Genomic DNA, 21,207 nt, shown 5'->3' on the forward strand with positions numbered 1-21,207 from the left:
TCTTGAGGTACATGTGTATGTTTGCAGCATAAAAGGGGAAGAAAGCTGTCTTTGCTTTGTACAGCTTATGTATGTCTTTTCCCTCTACATTCATTATGGAGTCACCTCGGGTAGGACTGGTCATAGCACTTATCTTGCTCATTTCTGCCACTTGACATGTTTTATACCACCCTCTTGTCCCCCGCCCGCTCCTTTCCTTTGGCATTTCGAAAATAACTTGGACAGGGACAGCAGAGTCAAGGAAGACTTGGAGGCAGCTGATTATTTTCATTTGTAAAAAAAGAAAAAAGTTTTATTACGAAACTAGTTTGTATAAAACAGGGTTATACACGTTTCTTGTAAGTTTGTAATAAAACAGTAAGAAAAAAAAAGGCAGTGATAGAAATTTCCCAAAGGGCAACCTATCAAAACCAACTGGCTGCCATACTTTACGTTTGGACAGTAGCTGCATAAACTTTGTTCTTCTTGAACAGTATTTAATAACATCATTAATACATTAACAAAGTTGCTATAAAGTAAGACACATTGGTGCTGAAGTACATCTGGTGGCCTTTTGATCTCACCTATGAGGAGAGTTCTTTACAAAACCACATAGGGGAAATGGCAGTTGTAACGTGAACTACACATCTAAAATATGCAGAGGTAATAGCATTACATGTTAAAGTATCAAGATATACACATTTTAAACCATTTGTACAAAACTCTATAAATTTTTTCTCTCTTTCTCTCTTATGTACAAAAATATCTTAATATATCCCCAAACTGGTTAGGATAGATACAAATAGATTTTTCTTATAATAAAAAAATTCACAAAAGATTGGAAGCATTCTATGATGAAAATGGTAGAAAAGATGGTGTGAGGAAATGGGGTTTAGGGAAGCCCCCCCCCCCGCCAGGGATCGGAGTTTCAAAGGACTGAGTAGAGCATAACTTCACTGCAGACAAATGTCCACAGCTTATTGGGATGGGGGATACTGAGACGAAAGACACCAACCCATTTCTACAGGCCTAAGAACTGCGCTTTCAGAGAGAGCGGGGAGGTGAAGGCACCCTAGCAAGTGCTTTCTGTTCTGCCTGTTACTGGTGGGTGGGAGTTTCTATAGGGCTGTGCTGCTCCCTTCCGCCAGGAGCCCACTGCTTTTGCACACAAGCTGCACTCTGCGCTCTGACTCAGGTCCTAGTCACCCTTCGTAGCTCCGTAAATGATTGGAGTGCAAAGGTAACAGTTCTGAGCACATCCCCGTTTTGCGAGAGAGCCTTGCTTCTCAGGCATGCATTGCTTAGTTGGTCTTGGGGTTGGTTGCCTGATTTTATTTTGTTTTGCTTTTCTTTCCTTCTTCTCTTCTTCTTTTTTCTTTTTTTTTTCCTCCCTTCCAACATCGCTGACAAGAAAGCACTAAAGATGCAGGTTGTGCGGTCACCCTATAACTTAAGAAGAAGGGGAGAGGTTAGTGTGAACTTGGAGGCTGGCGGTGGGGGAAAGTGGAGGTTTGGGAGAGGATCTGTCAGGTAGAGCACCTCTTTTGACAGGTCGGAGTACTCGGTTCTCCAGCATCCCCCCACCTCACCCCACCCTCAGTCCTTAGCGAACTGGGCAAAGCCACTCTCAGAGGCCAATACTGAAACTAACAAACCAGCATTTGAAATCGACAAACTTTTTACAAATTCTTTAAATCAGCCACCCCCTCCCCCAACCTCCGTGGAGACAGTCCCGCTCCTCCTGACACTAAGACGGAGGAAAAATGAGGAGGATAAGAAAATCATCCTGTTCACTCCTAAATGCGACCTACCTGCTTCCAAAGTCCATTCGCACCAGGGCCTGACGAGGCCGAGCCCCTCAGAACCAGTTGGTGAAGTCGAGCAGCTCTTGCTCCTCCGGGCTGAGTGGGTCGTAGGAGCCCTCGTCGGACGAGTAGGAGGAGACCGGCGAGCCGGCCATGGAGTTCAAGTCGTTGGAGTAGCTGGGGGAGATGGTGGGCGACAGGACGCCAGCCTGGAAGGCGGCGCTCACCGCGTCGTGCTCGTCCAGCAGCTGCTGCAGCGCGCGTATGTACTCGACCGCGGAGCGCAGCGTCTCCACCTTGCTCATCTTCTTGTTGGCCGCGCCGTTGGGGACGTGCTCCCGAAGGGTGGCAAAGCCCAGGTTGACCAGCTTGACGCGGTTGCGCTCGCGCTCGTTGCGGCGCGCCACGGCTGCCGGCTGCTGCTGCGGCAGGCTGTAGCCGAAGCCGCTGAAGTTGAGCCGGCGTTTGCAGCGCATCAGTTCGGGCGAGGACGAGCGCTGTCGCTTGACTTGCTTGGACGCTGACTTGTGACCGCCCCCTGAGGGCTGGCCGTCGGCCGCCGGGCTCAGCTGCGGCGCCTGCTGCTGCTGCTGCGCGCTCTGCGCCGCCGCTGCCGCCGCCGCCGCCGCCGCTGCAGTGGCAAAGAAGCAGGCTGCGGGCGGCAGGAAGGGCTGCTGGGGCTGCGGCTGGGGCTGTTGGCCGGCGCCGCCGCTCTCCATCTTGGCAGAGCTCTCCATGCGCAGCGGCCGCCAAGGAGTCGCGGAATGGGAGCAAGCGGGGACGCGAGGTGCGGACGCGCGAGGGGACACAGACAGGACTTGGGTGCACGAACAGAGAGGGAAAGAAGGGGAGAGATGAAGAGGGAGGCCGGAGGGAAGTTAAAAAAAAGAAAATACAAAATCCCCGGGAGACTTCCTAGGGTGGGAGCAGAGAAGGTGCAAACGCTTTTCCTCCTCCCTCCACTCTTCCTCCTCCCTCCCCTCCTCCCTTCGCGGGTTGGCTTCAGGAGCCTCGCGTGGCGCTCGCGTGTGAGGCTGCCGCTAGCGCCTTCTTGTTTAAAAAAAAAAAAAAAAGGCAGAAGAAGCAAAAGTCAGTGGTGAGCACGCTCTGCTGAGTCTCCCGTTCCTCGCCCCCTAGGGCTGCGCTCTCTTGCGCCGGGTCTCGGTCTCTCCAGCCGTGGCTCAGGCTGTTTTTATTATTTTGTTAACTCCCTTTCTTTCTTATTTCCTTCTTTCACTCGCCCTCCCTGGCCGGTCCCCTGTCGGCGCGCCTTCCACGTTCCCTGGCCAGAAGTGAGAGAGTGCTGGGCGGCCGGAGTGCGTCCGCCTTTTCAATGGGACACCCAGCCCCACGCGCAGCCCTGGCCCCGCCTCGCCCCCCACTCCCCGCTGCTGCAGCAAGCGGCTGCAGCCCCCACTCCCCCCCTGCTCCTACCTCCTCCTCCCACCCACTCCCTAAACTCTCCCTCCTCCTCTCCCCTCCCCCCCGCGCAGTCCCTGCGCCCGCTCCTTGCAAACTCTCCATTCAGCCGGGTTTGTTGTTGCAGTGCGTGCGCCTGGCGCGTGCCGGACTCCCGGCTGAATAAACAGGCGGCGCGCTCAGGGCGGGCTGCAGCCGGGGGTGGCTCTAGAAAGGGGGGGCAGCGTCGCTGGAGGGGCCAATGGCCCTGGGAATTGGGGGTGTATGGGTGGAAATGTTTGGGGTGAAGTGCCTCGGGATTCTCCTGAGAACTTGGAGCAAAGCACAGAGAAGGGTTTGAGCAGAAAAAGTGCCACGGGTCGGGTGTGCAGGTTGGGGAGAATGGGGCTCTATTTTTCCAGCTTTCTTCTCCTATCTACTGTCACTCTCTTCAGCGTCTTTGCTGTTTGGAGGAGCTAAAGCAAATTGGCGATTGAAGTTTAGAAAGATGGAGAGAACTCCCTGGGAATTACTGGACTGTTGAAGTAAATAAAAGTACCGTTAAGACTGGGTTCTAGTCCCAACACATCCTCTCGCTAGCTCTGTGGCCCTTAGTAAGTGGCATCCGTTCCGAGCCTCAGTTTCCTCATCTGTAGCAATAGGAGTTTGGATTAGATGGTCTCCAATGTCCCATCCAGGTGTAAAAACTAAGATCTACTCCCCACAATTGAGCAAATGTGGAGGAGACCAACAAGACTGGAGGTGATCTCCTTGAGGGGTGGTTGTGATCAGAGCTATACATAGGTGTATGGCAGCGATACCCACCCCCCACCCCAGCCCTCATGACCTCGGTTGCCTGTAGCATCGCCTCCCTTCTCAAAGGATTATTTCCGGACCGGCTGGGGGATGGTAAAGAGGGGGAGCGCTCTGGAGTATTCCCATGGTGGATCTGAGAAAAGAGATGGGGGTGGGGGGTGGAGGCTGAAGGGCCAGAGGAGCTTCTCAGCTTCTCTGGTTGTTCGGCGCCGCCGCAGGCACCTCGGCGGCCTTGGCGCAGCCTCCATCCCGCCCCAGGCGTGTGCCCGGCGGGCCGGTGGCAGGCGACTGGGAGCGGAGCCCGGCGGGGCCGCGTGCTGGCGCCGCGAGGGAGGGGGAGGCGCTTGCAGCGGTCGCTCGGCCGCTTGGACAGCGCCCACCCAGGCGCCCTTCCTGGGCCTCGGCCCTGGCGCTCTCTGGCCAGAGCCGGGTCCAGCTTTGGGACGCCTTGGGACGCTGCTCTGCGGAGAATGCGGACCCAGCCACCGGTCCCATCTCTGCACGGCTCTGGTGGAGGCAGGGGAAGGAGACTGGGGCGCGTCTCAGGTCGCGTCTACATAGACAGAAGGAAGAAGAGGGTAATCATCCGGTGAATTTGTTCGGTAGAGATAGACAGTTTTGATCAGAGACCTGAAAGGAGGGATGATTGTGGGGAATTATCCAAATAATTGCTTCTCGTTGGACTTCCCTTTGTGGAGAAGGGTCTTTCTAAAGGATCTGTGGGGGTGACCCAAGGAGCCGCCTGTGGTCTGTGTGACTGGCTGCGGGAGTGTTGCCAGAACAATAGCGGTTGGTGATGGGCAGTAAGGACGGATGGCTCCGGAGATGAAGCACCGCTCTCCTCTGCCTTTGAAAACGTGTGGGTTTGGGAAGCATCGGACGGAACCATGCCAACAGAGACCAGTTCTGTAAACCTCCTTCCCCACACTGTCCCCGCCCGCACAGTAACCTGTGGCTTGACCCCAGAGGACAGCTGGACGCGGTGGGATTTACACCTCTGTCCTCTCCTCCCACCCCAGGAAAGGAGTGGAGAGGACTCCAAGGTCACTTTTGCGGAGGTTGTGGGGCCTAAAACAGAGCCACACCACCGCTTTCCTCCCCGAGGAAGCCTCAGACCACCTGGAGAAGTGACGGTTGCTCAGGCCCTGCTCCCCACCCACGGGCACCCGCTGTGAGGCCCGGGTGCAGGCCGCTAGGAGGCGTCTAGGAGAAGCCTCCCGTGCCCTATCCACTCCTCTTCAGCAAAATGTGGGGAGTCGCCAACACCCACGCATCTGAGTGCGTTTTCTTTCGCCGGCGGATTCAAGCGCCCTTCGAATTCCCAAACTCTTTCATTCCACATTTGACCAAGGTCCATCTGGCTCCGGCACTCCTTTGCGTTATAACCTTGAGCAAGCCCCTCTTCCTCTGCCGCCCTCAGTTTCTGCATCTGCGCAGGAGCCGCGTGCACCAGCTCATTTCGAGATGTGTCTACGAGCGCGGAAAATTTGCCAACAGCCAGCACGCGTTCTCAGTTTCCTTTTCGGGTGTGGACTTCACGCGTGCACGGGGATCCTAATTATCAGGGACTTCAAGGCCAGAGCCTAACTCCCAACCCCCATCCCACACACGCCATCAAATGGGCGCCCACATAGAAGCTTCAACTAGTGAAGCCGTGCATTGTAGTGGCCCTACGCGTTGGCCTCCGCCCAGGAGGAAAGACAGCGGGCGCTGGGATCCTTCCGGCCCGGAGCATTTATCCTTATTCTCCCCGCTCCAGCCCAGAGCCAAATCGCGTTCTCATCCTCCCCACTCCCGCATCCTCAGCCTGCTTCCTTAGCGGCTTTGCAAAATCTCCAAGAGCTCAGGTGCTCCCTTCTGCCTCTTTGCGTAAACGCCAAGGATGCTCCTCCCCGTGCCCTAACCCAGCAGCGTCCCGTCCAGCTTCTCCAGCCGGAAGTTAGAGTGGTCTGTAGTTTTTTTAGGGACTTGGCCTCTGCCTTTGGGCACTGTGCACTACCAAAAGGAGTTTTCCACTGAAATTGCCTTTCTGGTGGTGTCACCAGTTTGGAACAAAGGACTGAGGCTTAAGAGCCCCTGAGAATCCTGCCTCTGACCCTGAGACCTAGGTTATGATCCAACCCTGCGCGCGCGCACGCGCGCACACACACACACACACACACACACACACACACACACACCCTGAGAGAACTGCCATGTACTGTCCTGGGCCCAGGGGACCCTAGAACTTGCACTGGGAGATAAAGCAAATGGACTTGATTTGATATCCAGGCTCGGTTGCCTAACAGCTGTGACTTAGAGCAAATAACCTATATTCTGAGTCTTGGTTTCCTCATCTGTACCATGCCCATAGTTGTAGTATTTACCTCCAAGAGTTGTGAGGTTTCAACAAGATGGATGTGGAGCACTCTGGGGCAGGTCTACATAGGAAGGGATAAGTGAGACCAGCCTTCCTAAAACTATGAGCAAGTCACTGTTCACATAGCCCACCCAGGAAGGGCCTTGTGGGAGGCTGTGGGTTCCAGCCTTCCTGGAACCACACTGTGATAATCACTTGCCGCCATTGTCCCGCCACTGGAGATCCAATGCCACCCTGTTCCACTGTCCCAGCACCTGGAAGTAGGTAATTCCTGTCATTTTGGAGGAAGGGTGGTGATGCTAAAAAATCAAGGAGATAGAGATAGGACCCAAGATTTTAACATAACACAGAAGCAAGTGAGATCAGATACAGACATGCTTCGGGGCCTGCACATGAAGGGGCTTTAGCAGAGCCATTGGCCCTGACCTCTAGCTTTCTGTGCCTCCCTTGCCAACCAGGGGGCCTGCCTCTGAGCAAGTCCCCTGGGCTTTACTTGACTAGGACACTCAAAATGCCATTTATCTAAATGTGGAGGGAGAAGAAAACCCACAAAAGGAGTGTTTAATACCTTCATCCATAAATGGAGTAGTGACACTTTCTTTGCTTATCTGTCAAGGCTGTCAGGGGAATTAAATCTGATGTTTGTGAATTCACTTTGTAAATCCCTCCACACATGTCAGGGATAGCCATTCTTGTGATGGGGTGGCAGGACACTGACCTCCTTTGGTGCGTATTACCCAGAATATAGACATCCCAGAAAAATGGGATGGTTTCTCTTTCTCCTCCGAAACAATAAAAGCCCTTACCCTCTCTAGGATCTCAGGCCCCTCTTCTATGTTAGGGAATCCTGGAAGAGGACCTTACCATAGATGAAACCTTGTCTACCATCAGCACTGGTATCAACAGGGAGAGACAGCTTTCCTAGTGATGCAGGGGGATCTGCCGACAAGGAGACCCGAGGTCCCGGTGCCCCAAGTCTGCCACCTTCATTTCCACTCACAGTTGAAGGCCAGGCCAGTGCCACCTTTGCCTACACACTACCCTCAAGCTCCAGAATTGTGCACCTTCTCTCTGTGGAAAAGAGTTATGACGCATCTTTCTTAAAAGGCTCCATCTGTGCTTTTTCTTTTTGGGGGAGGGCAGTTAACATTAAAAGTGGAACTGGATTTTCCATTGAACAGATCATTTAATAAAATTATATTTATAGTGGGTCCTGAACAAAGAACAAAGTACAAAGGTGAACACAGTCCTTCGATTCTTGATTTGGAGTCAGGATTTTTAGTGCAACCCTCAATTTGGGTGAGCGCTAAACCTCAAAAGCCACGGATGCTTCAAGAAAAGTGAGTATACAGGTGTTCATAGCAGCTACTGGGTTTCCGGTAGCTATAACACAGGACTGCTGGCCTGAGGTGGACGCTGCTTCTAAGCCTGTACTTGATACTGTCCTACCAAGGAAAAAAAGTTTCTTACTCTTTAACCTATTGTCTCCAAGCTCAACCTTCCCAAGGTAACTCCAGAAACTTCTGCTGCCCAGCCTGAGTTGGGTCTGACCAGGCCGGAATGGCCTGGGAAAGGGGGGTGTAGGGGGTGGGAGGCAGAATAGCATAAACCACAGATTTGGCTTGCCTCTTGGCCACAGCAGCCAGGCCTGCACCTGCATTAAGGAATCCAGGCCTCAAACAAATCTATTTGCTTTTTCAATACGCCTTAAAAAGAAAAAAAAAAAAGCTGGAAAAACAAAACAAAAAAAAGCACAAACTATTATTTTATTGTGGCTTTTCGGTTGGGGAGGGGAGATTCAGGTGGGGTGAGGGAGTAATTTGCAGCCACTCTCACGAGTCCTTTTGAAGTTCTCCAAATAAGGAGAAGTAACGCTGCTAAGTCTTTATTTTTTCTAAAGCCCCATTTACATTATGATTAAATACCTTCCTGGGATAAGCATAAAGAAAGTCGTTAATCTATATAGCTCTCCAAAGAATCAATACATTCTAAACTTTTGTAGGATTTGTTACACTCTATTTTGTTACAGTAGGCCAGCTCCTCTCAGTCTAGGCACATGGCTCTCCTCCCTTCCCTCCTCCCCACCTCCTCCAAGAATGAAAATAAAGTAAAGGTCTTTCACGGTAAACAAAACCAGCTGATTCTTCACAGAGACCCCATGAATAGCTGGAGAAGAAAAAAAAAACTTACAATAAATGGTGCATTTTTTTCTCTGCTGGGTATAGTATTCAAGGATCAGGGCAGTATTCAAACAGAGGTCCATTTTTTGCTCAGCAAGAGAGTTTAGAAAAGAAGCGTGGGGTCCATTCAGAGCTTTCCCCCCTTCACAATCGCAGGGTTCTATGAAACCTATATTCCATGCCTTGTCGGAGTGTTTCTGGGGACCAATTATTGCTTTGTTGCAGGGCTTCTTTGCTGAATCTTTGAGCAGCAAGAAAAAGCGCTCTCGAGTCTACCCTTATTTTGACCATTTCAGTCATTACTCAGTGTAATAATTAATATGACAACTGGACGCTTGAGTTTGTATAGAAACACCTCAGCTACGGGAGCGAGCGTGCAGTGGGTGGTAACGAGCCGCACATCAGCCAGAGAAGCCACACACACAAAAAAAGGAATGAATGGCCAAAGAGAAAGAGAAGGAATAAAGATAAAATAGTTGGCACAACGCAGAGGAACATAAAACGGACTCGAATGGAGAGCGGGAGGGGGGAGGGGGGACAATTAGAAGGGGAGGGGGAGAAACACCCTACAGAGGTTAACTTATTTTGAAACTGTTTTCTGAATAGAACCCTGGATGGGAGTGGCCGGCTTTCAGCCCCGCGTGTTTCCCCCCAGTTTACGAACTCTCTCGGAACGCGGCGGGAGTGGGCAGGGGCGGGAGGAAAGGAGGGCTCCCCCAAGCTTTAGGTTCTCTCCAGAGTAGGCACCCAACATACCACCCAGCCCAAGTTCCAGCTCCTTGTTTGGCTTCCATTTTTGCACTTTTGCAAAAATCCTGTTCCTTTCCTTCAACTTCCGTCTTTGGAACTGGCAATACCGAAGATCGGGCGCCAAGTGTAGACCACAGAGATGAGTTCCGCACCACTTCTCTGGGGTGATTTTTGGGGAGAGGGTCTTTCTGATGCACCCCAACAATTCTGCAACGTTGCCTCGAGAAACAGCGCCCTGCGGGGCTCCTGGCGAGGAGGATCTCACGCTGGGAGCTGAGGGCCAGTCTGGGCGCTGCGCCCCAGCCTCGCGGAGTGCCCGCCTCTGCGGGTCCCCGCAAGCGCGCCCCGGGGTTGCGACCTGCTCCGTGACGGCATAATAAATAATTAGAGGGTTTAAGCGCGTTAGCCACAGCTCATGCTAATGAGCCAGATAAGGGCTCACGCTAAACCGAAGTGACAGTTTGCATATAGGAGGGAAGAAAAAAAAGCCCTGCTATTTTTTTCCCCAACTTCATTGCTCCTTCTCAAATTCATACACCCTCAACCACCTTCCCCCCTTCCTCTCTTTTCCCTCTCCTCCTGTCCCCCCACCTCCCACCACACACACAACACACACTCCACCCCATTTTGACCCTTCCTCTCTCTTTCACCCAGCCTGGCCACACTCGGTGTCACAAAATCCCTGGGTGCCGATATTTGACATGCGGGGAAAGTTCGCTCCCAAGCGCGTCCTGGCCAGTCTTAGCCCCAAGCGGGAACGGTTCCTGTGCCTTTCTTTATACAGTGTGAAACGCACCAAGGCTCCCATGCTCCGGGAAAGACTTTTAAGCTCAGGTTTAGGGGCCTTTCAGAGCTCTGGGGGCCCTGAGTGCCCTTGGGTGCTCTCTGCGCTCAACAGGGTGACTGGAGCTACGGGCTGGGGCGAAGGACGCAGGCGCGCCTGGTTCTGGAGTTCCTGAAGCGCTCCTGCCGCCTCCAGAAAGCAGGGGCAGTTTGCCGAAGTGACTGAGGTCAGTCGTGTGTCCCCATTGTGTGGCCACGTGTCCTGTGTCCATCATCACCTCCCAAAGTCCGAGCTCAGCCCGACTCCTTGCGGTGCTGCCCGGGAATGCTCTGGCCTATAAGTCAGCCAAGGCAGTTGTGAGCGGTCTCCACCTCCCCTTCAGACCTGGACGACTGTCCCAAGGGCCAAGGGGGAAGTTTGCTCACGTGAGGTTAGGAAGGAGGCCACCGCTGGGCCTGCTGTCTACTAGGAAAACTGTGAGCTCCCAGGTGGGCCCGTTAACTCTTTCCTTCTCCACCACTCTTCCCTGGTATCAGCAGGGTCTTTTTTGGGAGGAGGTGGAGATGTAGGGTGAGGAAGAGGGTGATTTCTGATACATGGATATTTATTGACATGGAATCTTAAAGAAACAGCAACAAAAACAAAATTAAATATTTGAGTTAATATTTGTAAAATGCTGAAAACAGTGCCTGGCACACAGTGGACAGTGTATATGCATTTGTTAAAAAGTGCAAGCATACTGAATACATAACAGGTTTATGCTATTCATCTAAGATGTTAGAAAATGCCACTTGGATCCAAAAATGATCAAGGCCGGTATGCTCATAGGTTAATGAAATAACTATAGAACATAGTTAGAGAGAAATAAGACAATCATTGCCTTCAATAAGCTTGTACTTTAGCAGGCAGAGGAGGTGTGTAAGAAAAGAAGGTCCATCGAAACCACAGGGGGACGCCGATGGAGAGCCCTCTTCCTCAAGCTCCATTAGTCTGGACTCTCACCTTCCCTCATCCACCAGGTTACCCCCAAGTAAATACACAGTCTAGTTAAGAAGGGTGGATTTGTTATATAAACACATCCTAAAATCATCCAGGTCCTTCTTCCCAACCAAATAGTCATCTGGAGCCTCTTCCAAATCAGGAGAAGACACCCGTGAACTAAACACGTGGACACCTGTAATGTTGGGTACAGTGAAAAAGCAAGCTACTTGAAGTCAAGAGACAAATTCCAGGTTCTGGAACTTTCTAGCTCTGTGTCCTCAGGCAAATTGCTCACCTTCTTCCTAGATTGTTCATCTACAAAATGAGGGACTAAGATACCTCCCCTCCAGCACTGACTATATAGACAATACAGGCATCACCATTTAACCACTAGTGGCAATGGCTCCCCTCTTTGAGCAGACAAACACCTTTCCGTTTTTGTTGTTGTTGTTGTTGTTGTTTTTACGGGAAGAGCCTTCAGGGAACAAATGACCTCATCCACAAATTTATCATGTAGATCAGTACCTGCTGGTACCAGGATTATGGCTCCGGAGGCTAGGGAAAGAGGTGGGCCATTGGCTCACCAGGATTCGGGTGTAAAGGGAAGAAACACAGCACTCTCACTAACAGCTTTGCTTTGGAAACAGAATTCTCCTTTACTTGGCCTGAGCAGTTTTTGGTCAGGGATTTGGAGGCCAGGAAAACTCATAGTCCTTCCTCCATTGTGGGCTGTGTGAGTCTCTCGCCACCTGCCGGTTATTTCTAAAACTGCAGGGAGGACTGCGTGAAAACCTTGCCATTTGATTCCTTCATTAAGAGTCCTAGAATCTAATTGTATCCTGTACAATTCATTTAAACCATAGAGAGCTGTGCTGCTTGTATCATGTCCCCACAATACCCACATTAGACATATATGAGGTGCCTGTTAGTTTTCAGAGTCTGAAGCTTCATCCCAGGCACATCAAGGCATAATCTGGGGCCAATAGTCCTTTTTAACAAGCTGTAGAGTAAACTTTTTGTACTCTGAAGATGGAGTACTAATACTCTACAGGTATTCTAGGTGATAAGATACAGTATACATTATTCAGAGCTGCGAAGAACTAATCTCCTCATGGATACACTTTCTTTGGATAAGGGGACACCCTAGTGACTTCTGAAGAGGGTGGAGGGGATTGGTAAATTATTACAGAGATAGTGTTTGATGTTGGCTATAATGGTCAGAAACTTTCAGTCCGAATAAAAGGACCATGGGAACAACCCACCCAGCATGGAGCCTTTTGCTTCCTTCACTTTTGAGATTCCAGCAAACTTAACCTCCACTCCCCTTTGGCCACTCCTTTTGAGGCTTCATCTTGGGCTTTGGCTATACCCGTAACAGCTCCACTTTGGAAATCTTAGCTTTCCATTCTCCACTCTGATTCCTTCTCATCCTCATTTCTGCTGGACGTCTCTCCGACCTCCTTTCCCAAGTTCTGTTTCTTCCTAATCTGGTCTCTCCCCAACTCAGTCTGGAAAATGTGATTGATTAATTCCTAAACCTATAACATAAAATGCTTATCTTCCCTTCCTAAAAAACAGTCAACCCATTTCTTGATCTTATGACCACCTTCACCTCTCTGTCAGATTTCTTAGAACAGTAGTCTACACCACAGTTCCATTTATTTAACTCCAACTCACCCTCTAAGTTTGGTCCCTACTGGAGTTCCTCACTGTGAAGGTTGATTTTACATGTTAACTTGACTGGGCCATGGGTTACCCAGGTATTTGGTTAAACAGTATACTGAGTTTATCTCTGAGGGTGTGCTGAGCAAAATTAACATTTGAATTGGTAGGGTAGATTAAGTAGGTGGCTCTCCCCAGTGTGGGTGGTCATCATCCAAACTATCCAAGGCCAGAATAGACCAAAAAAGGATGAGTAAGGGAGATCTCTCTCTCTCTCTTTCTCTTTCTCTCCCTGATTGTCTTCAAGCTGGGACATTGGTCTTCTTCTATCTTCAGACTTGGACTTGGACTGGAACTTACACCATTAGTTTTGCTAATTCTCAAGCCCTTGGACTCAGACCAGAACTACACAATCTGTTCTCCTGGGTGTCCAGCTTGTTGACTGCAGTTCTGGGGACTTTTCAGCCTTCGTAACCATGTGACCAATTCCTTGTACTCTCTCTCATTATCTCTTATCTATCTATCTATCTATCTATCTATCTATCTATCTATCATCGGTACGAATATAGATAGATACAGATACCTCCTATTGGTTCTGTTTCTCTGAAGAATACACACTAACACACCCACTCACACAAAGTACTCTACTTTGCTAAAAATAATAGCTACTTCAGGTCCTGCACTTGGTCCTGTTGATTGCTCATCTCTTCTTGATGTTCTCTCCTTCTTTGGCTACCATGATTCTTATGCCTTGGGTAACTTTTTCTTACTACTAGTTTTTAGTCTTCCATCTCCAGCATAACGTCTCCCAATGACACATGTTGTCTTAGGTTTTAGCTTCCACGTCTTTTGCTGATGACTCTCAAATTTTTATTTCTACCCTGGACCTCTCTGTGGATCTCAAACTGTGTGATCACTAGCATCACTACCGGGTTCTCCACTGGTATAGCCAGTGCAACATGTTTGAAACTGGGCTCATCATTCTGACTCCCTCAAATCTTTACCTCCTTTTTGTCCTGTAATTCAGGGCTTGGCATCATCCACTCATGCACTGAAAACAAAATCATGGGAGTTCTACTATATTCTCACTGCTCTCTCATAGCTCCTCCACAGTTGCTCAGTCTTAACTATACATGACTTACTTCATTGTCTGTTCATATAATTTATAGTTATATCAATTCATCTATATTAAATTACATATTTATATAAATTAAATATATATTTATATAAATAAATAAATATCATTTCCCTCCTATCTATTGCTAATGTCATTGCCCTATTTCAAGTCTTTCAACTGGTCATCCTGCTTCCAGTTTAATCTCCCTCAAATGTCTTCTCACTGCCTCCAGAACAATCTAAGTAGGTGATATAGTCAAATGTAAAAAAAGGCATCAGAGTGCAAAGAAATGGTACTTTATATCACTGCTCAGGCAAAGTAATTTTTTCAAAGTGTAATGTACCCTATTGCTCTTCTATTCAAACCTTTCAATAGTCTCCCGATTTTCTTAGGACAAGAATCCAGTGCTCTTGATGCTCCATAATAGTAGGGATTCTGCTTTGCCTCCTTTTGCATGTCCAGCATGGTATCTGGAACAAGGCAGGTGCTCAATAAATGCTTATTGATTGAGTTAAGGGACTTGGTGGAACTAAAGCTGTTTGAATGGCATAAGATGTATGCATCTGTGATACAGAAAGTGGCATGCAATGTTTCTAATAAAGAATTTAAAAAACTCAGAAAAACTATCTCCCTCCTTTGTTACATCTGTCCCTTCACTTACTGCTTGGCATAGGTTCCCTAAGATCAGCAGTGATCTTTTTATGTGAATATCTTCCTAACCTCAGGAAAGCAATCAGATCTTCTCTCCAAGGAATACACAACCTGGTATGCAGCAGGTACTTAATCAGGATTCAGTATACTTGACATTGATGGTATCAAATAATGAAGGTTGTTAACTTGTCAGAACTCTTCATGTATATTTCCACAAATGTGTGAGAAGGAGCATGATGGGAGGAGCCGGGGCCATGTTTTGGTTAGTGCTAAGGGATTGGGTTGGGTTGGTTGGGCAGGGCGGGCTGGGCTGTGAGAAGCCTTGAATGACAGATCAACTGTCTGAGTGTTACAGTCTGAGACATTTTTAACAGGAGAATGACACCATCATGTCCATGGAGCTAAGGAAGAGGGATTGGTAAGGACAGACTCTGATTAGCTCAATTCCTTTTGCTAACATCTCTTTTTGTGAGCTATTTTAGCATGCACACTACCATTCATCCATTCTTTCAACAGGCACTAGAATGTAAGCCCCAGGAGGGCAGGGACTATGCCTGTTTGATTTATTAGTGGCTTTAAGTGTCCAGAACAGGGCCTGTAACCTGACAGGAGCTGAATAAATATGATTTGCAAAAACATTTATTGAATACCACCTGTATGCCAAGTATGTAGTATGCTCCAAGATGCAAAAATTAAAAAAAAAAATGACTCAGTTCCTGTGTTTGGAGACCTCACATAAAATTCCTTTTTGCAAGAGGGCAAGGAAAAAGGCTATTCTGATTGCAAAACCAGACCTAAGGAAGAGGCAGCTGACTCTCCTTGGTGAAGTTAGGCAAGGTAATTCAGGGAAGCAATAAAAAAGGAGGAGCTCCCAAGCTCGTTGAAGTCATTAAAAGCAACTCATTAACTTTAGATCAGTTAATGCAGATTTTGTGCTCTGCCTATGTGAGGCTCAGGCTATTCTTTCTACCTAGGAAATTCTCACCTCACCTTTCTGCCTGGGTAGCACATTCCTTTCCTAACCATCACCATGGACCCTAGACATAGCAGGGTACCTCCTGTGCTCTCCCACAGCACCTGGCCTTCACCTAGCCTACCCCTTACTCACCTGCTGTTACTACTTGTTTCATTGTCTATTCTCTCACTAGACTTTAAGTTGGATTCAGGCAGGGTACTTTCCGTGTCTTAACCACATATTTCCTTTGCAGTGGCAGATTCAGGTTTTGGGACCCTGGAGCTTATAAAACTTTGGGGTTCTATTTAGGAAAAAGATATAAAGTTATAAATATTATATACAAAATGAATATATCTTTAGAGCAGAAATACAAATTATACATTATTTTAAGCTAGCAAAATGCCACACATTTCAGATAAATTAACATATTTTTTGTAAATTAAGATAAACTTCTATAACTTGTTCTGTACTTTGGGGGGCACACTCCTACCATCTAATCAAAATGTTTACTCTCATCTTTAGAATGAATGAAAAGATAAATCTTTTTTTTCTGTAACATATGATTGAAATTTGTTCTTTAGTATTGATAGTTTGGATGCTGAAAGCATATCACTTCACACACAAGTTTGTAGAACTACTGTGTATTTGTGCCATATAAATACAAGAATTGTGATACATTTATTTCACAAAATCCTTATCAGAAAAGGAAAAAATGATGTGTTAATAAATTTTCATGCTTTGTTGTCAAGTATATTCCTAACAAGGAAGGAAATTCTGTTTTTTTTTTAATAAGGGGAGGGATTGCCCAGGCATACAATATTTTTCCCCAGTTGTATCGAGGTATATTTGACAAATAAAAATTGTGTATATTAAAGGTATGCAACTTGATGCTTGAATATTCATATCACTACAATTAGGTTAATTAACATACTCATCACTTCACATAATGACAACTTTCTTTTTCTTCTTTTTTTCTGTGTGTATATAGTAATAACACTTAAGATCACCCTTTTAGTAAATTTCATGTATACAATACAGTATTGTTAACTATAGTTGTCTTGTTAACTATAGTTGTCTTGTTGTACATTAGATCTCCAGAAAGGAAATTGTTTTGACCAGGGGTTGAAGAAAACCAGACTCTTAGAACATACTCTCAAGACTTCTATCCCCAAACTTTAAGACTCAGTGACTCAGGACAGTGGACAGTGGGAGTTTTCCTAGAAACCCTTCTTACATCTAGATGACCAGCAATAACTTTCCATGAAAGTGACTACAAAGATAATCAATGCAGATGAAATGTATCTTCATCTTAACTTCTCCTTAGGCAGATCAAAGATGTCTGGGCCACTGGACATAACAAGTGTGATGCAGAAGACATTGGAGTGGAAAGACACAGCAGTCTTACCTGTTTATTGTTTAACTATCTTTGGAAAACTTTACAAAACTATATACCCATTTATGACCAGATGAGTCTATTGCTAGTGTCCCTTCTAGAGCCATGGGGGAGTCTATGGAGGTGCAGGGCCCACAAGTTTTAGCTCAATAGCTCTGTGACAAATTGGCCTTTGGTGCCTGTGAGTAGTTGGTAAACATATAGAATGAATTAATTAATAGCCGAAATAAAGTTTAAAAAAGCATAGAATAAGTCAGTCAGAGAAGGACATGTATCATATGACCTCACTGATATGAGGAATTCTTAATCTCAGGAAACAAACTGAGGGTTGCTGGAGTGGTGGGGGGTGGGAGGGATGGGGTGGCTGGGTGATCGACATTGGGGAGGGTATGTGCTATGGTGAGTGCTGTGACTTGTGCAAGACTTGAATCACAGATCTGTACCTCTGAAACAAATAATACAATATATATTAAAAAGAAGAAGAAGATAGCAGGAGGGGAAGAATGAAGGGGGAGAAATCAGAGGGGGAGACGAACCATGAGAGACTATGGACTCTGAGAAACAAACTGAGGGTTCTAGAGGGGAGGAGGGTGGGGGGATGGGTTAGTCTGGTGATGGGTATTAAAGAGGGCACGTTCTGCGTGGAGCCCTGGGTGTTATGCGCAAACAATGAATCATGGAACACTACATCAAAAACTAATGATGTAATGTATGGTGATTAACATAACAATAAAAAATTTTAAAAAGCATAGAATTTGGACTCAGATGGCTTGTGTGACTTTGAACAACATTCAGAGTTTATTTCCTCATTTTCAAAACAGGAAGACTAAATCGTATCTTACTGATACTGTATGTGAAAATACTCTATAAATCAAAAAGCAAAATGTGCATAGAAAAACTGTTTTTAGAAATATGTACATAAAGGGAGGTCTAGGTTCTCCCCCTTTTACTTACTATCCCAATGAGTTCCTGTTGCACAGGGGCCTTCTCAATGGCTAGCTGGTGAATCCAATTCAGATAGATCTCCTTGGTCTGGGACGAGCAGGGACAGAGCAACCTCTGAGAATGGTACCATCTCGCTCTAGTCAGCAGCTTAGGATTCATCCTCCACCTGTTTCTCACCTTCACTCCCCATAGCTAAGCTGACTCCTTTTTTCAATCTTCTAAATCTTTCTCAAGTCCATCCCTGTTTCTTCATCTCTACCCTCAGTCATCAGTACCACTTGAATACCACTTTAATCCAAAAAACATGGCCATTTCTCACCTGGACAACTGTATGTATCTCTTAATTGCTCTTGCTGTCTGCCTCCCCTCCCCCCCACCCTCCACACTGCAGCCAAAGTGGCCTTATGATAATTCACATCTCACAGAGGCACCTTCTAATTACATACCTCAATGGCTTCCCAACTCGTTCAAGGTAAAGGTTAAAAAAAAGAAAAGACCCTTAACAGGGTCTATAAGGCTCTCCCTAGTTCTCCAGTAGCATCTTCAACCACAAATCTCATTGTTTCCAGCACATGGATTTTGCATATGCTGTTTCTTTTGACTGGAAGTGTCAGGCAGTTCCAGGTTCTTCCCTTCCCCTTTTGTATGGCAATTTTCCACTTCATATTCTTAGACCAAGGAAACTTCCTGTGGTAAAGTTCTTGCAGCATCATGTACATCTCCTTCATGCCATTCATTACAGTTGTAAATTTGAATGTATTCCTGTGGATTGATTAATATCCATTCTAATAGAATATCCATTCTAAAAAGAATATAAACTCAGGGAGACAGTTATATCCTTGATCCTAGAACACTGCTTGTCTTGTAGCACAAGCTTAATAAATATTTTTACATTGTATGGATGAATCTCACTTACTTCTAGTCCCTCAAGCCCTCAAGTGTCTTCTCAATCTTCAGAGTTCAGCCACCTGCCCCCAATGAGACAGATGCAGAAGAATTAGAAAAAGAATCCATGCCTAAGATCACATATTTGTCTTACCAAGAAACTGAGCACCCAATGGTCTGGTGGGTAGATGTGTTTCCACGTTTATGACTCAACAAGTAATGACTGCAGCTACTAACACCTTAGCTTTCTTTGTTTTGTTTTTTTTTTTAATTTTATAGTTTATTATGTTGATGGGCCAGTTTGACTTGAGGATAAAACAATAAACTTAGATGTTATCAGATGTATTTTCACTAAATATAATAGAAAATAAAATTTTCCTTTTTATTTTTCTATAGCATAGAATCATAAATGTCGTCCCTGCACTTGAAATTGCATTCCAGGAGTTTCAAGACCCAGACTTCCCTGGTCTTTTCTTTTCTACTTGTTTATTTATATTTATTTATTGATTGATTTATTGATTTATTTACATATAATGTACTATTTGTTTCAGGGGTACAGGTCTGTGATTCATCAGTCTTACACACTACACAGCGCTCACCAATACCCTCCCCAATGTCCATCACCCAGCCACCTCATCCCCCCCTCCCCTCCAGTAAATACTTATGCCCCTAACATGGGAGCAGCCAATTATATAAGACCTTAGTTTTCTAACGGTCAGACCTAATGAGGCTCCACAGGGGTCAGGAGTCTCTGAGTGGACAGGGGTGATTATACCACCTTTGCTCTCATTCAAGAGCCAGAGAGAAAGGAGAAGAAATAATTTTCCCAACCCTAAACCTCAGCACCCAAGGTCTTTTGCTTCCTATCCCACAAGACCACAATTCCTCATCCATCCAATGAGAATACTAAAAACCTATCTCATTGGACTGTAGCAAGGATTAAATAAGATAACCTTTGAAGTATGCCTGGTACTAAATAAATATTTAAGTGCTGAATAAATATTTGTCCCTCTCTCTTCCCAGAGAGAATGAGATGGAAAGAATAACACTGAGAGATAGCTCCATTTATGTCTAACTAAAAATCCAGTATGGTTTCGGGCAAATTCTCTGGGCAAGCACTTTGCAACTTTTTTTCCTTACATACATAAATGTAAAAGCATAAAGATAACAAAAAAAAAAATCTCTTTCTTAAACCCACAATCTAGAGGAAACACCTCTTTCTCCTCCTTTTTTGTGGTGGTATGCCTCTCGATATATTTACACAATGGGAAATATAAGGTTTTATATTTTATCAGTCACTAATTGAATTATGTGCATTTTGAGATTTTTTTATTATTTTAAAAATACTTTTTATGGCTGTATCTATTAAGTGAATGAAGTGTAATTTAACTATTCCCCTCCTCTGGAAGTTTTAATTTCTCCCCAATTTTTTTTTTGCTCTGAACACTTTTGTGTATGTTTTTCTACATTTATGATTAAACTAATATGAATTGAGTACTTAGTAATGGATCAGGCACCACGCTTGGTCTTGGAATTTAGAAAGATTAAGATTTGGTCTCTAGTCTGAGAGCTCTTAATTTAGAAGGAGGGGACAGAAGAGAGACAATAAGGCAAGAGAGTTTATGAATTTAGTTATAAAGGAAATTTCAAGATGCTGAGTTGACTGGGGGCAGTGAGTCAGAGAAGGCTTTTTGGAAGTTGTACTTGGGTTAACCAATTGAGTGCTAATCCTTACTCTTGAGTTTCACCATTGAGGCAGCCTCCTCTGGCTTTGACGTTGGATTTTTTCCTTCAGACTGAATCTCGCCCTGATCTGCTTAGATTTGGTGCTGTTACTCCATTTACCAGTAACTGATCCCATTCTGCCTAAAATGTCTTCAATCACTGTGTAACATTGTTGTCCTGCCCTCTGAGGAATCTGATTTCAATCAAGTCCTACTTGTGTTTTGCTGCCATAGTTATAGTCAATGGGATGTGGTAAATATTTAGCAAACCACTGACTGTACTCTTGATTTGTAGTGTTTTCTGATTTCCATGGTGTCAATATTCCCACTCTGACAGATTTCAAGCTACTGATGTGAATGTGAAGCTGAAGAGAGATGTGCAGTAGCATATGCTATTATGTAGTATTTCTACCATGCAGGTATAACAGGCATAGATAACCTGGGACAATGAACTTGGTACAAAAATGATAAAATAATGAATTTTAATATTCATTATCTTTGTTTTTAATATACTTTATCTAATTGTAACTTTCCATAATTGAGTGTTTAGCAACAGGCTCATAAAACCTCCGAAAAATCAGCTCTTGCAAGTCTGTATGAGCTGGCTTTAGTACACCACTTGTGATAAATACATGAACAGGTCCTGCCCACATCTCCAAACTCAGCACACACCTCTCTCCCCTCCATTCTTTCTACTTCAACCACAACTGGCCTCTTTCTGCCCCTCAAAGAAGTCCAAAGTGTTCAGGATTTCAGAGATTTTGTACAGAGGTTCCTGCCACTGGGAGCTTCTTTCCCCCAGATCCTTGTATTTAACTTTTTT

At 46.1% G+C, this 21,207-nt stretch overlaps 1 protein-coding gene across 1 annotated transcript; it reads right to left on the minus strand.

Moving 5' to 3' along the window:
* Window positions 1–267: 267 nt before the first annotated feature.
* Window positions 268–3,060, minus strand: ASCL1 (achaete-scute family bHLH transcription factor 1). The gene is made up of 2 exons (XM_025882354.2): window positions 1,791–3,060; window positions 268–1,428 (listed from the first exon to the last, which is right to left on the minus strand). The coding sequence occupies exon 1, from the start codon at window positions 2,519–2,521 to the stop codon at window positions 1,838–1,840; it is 684 nt and encodes a 227-aa protein (XP_025738139.1). The 5' UTR covers window positions 2,522–3,060; the 3' UTR covers window positions 268–1,428; window positions 1,791–1,837.
* Window positions 3,061–21,207: the final 18,147 nt, after the last annotated feature.

This window comes from Callorhinus ursinus, unplaced genomic scaffold, assembly GCF_003265705.2.
Source record: "Callorhinus ursinus isolate GAN/ISIS: 27379988/994484 unplaced genomic scaffold, GSC_fseal_2.0 scaffold14, whole genome shotgun sequence".
Taxonomy (NCBI): Eukaryota; Metazoa; Chordata; class Mammalia; order Carnivora; family Otariidae; genus Callorhinus; species Callorhinus ursinus.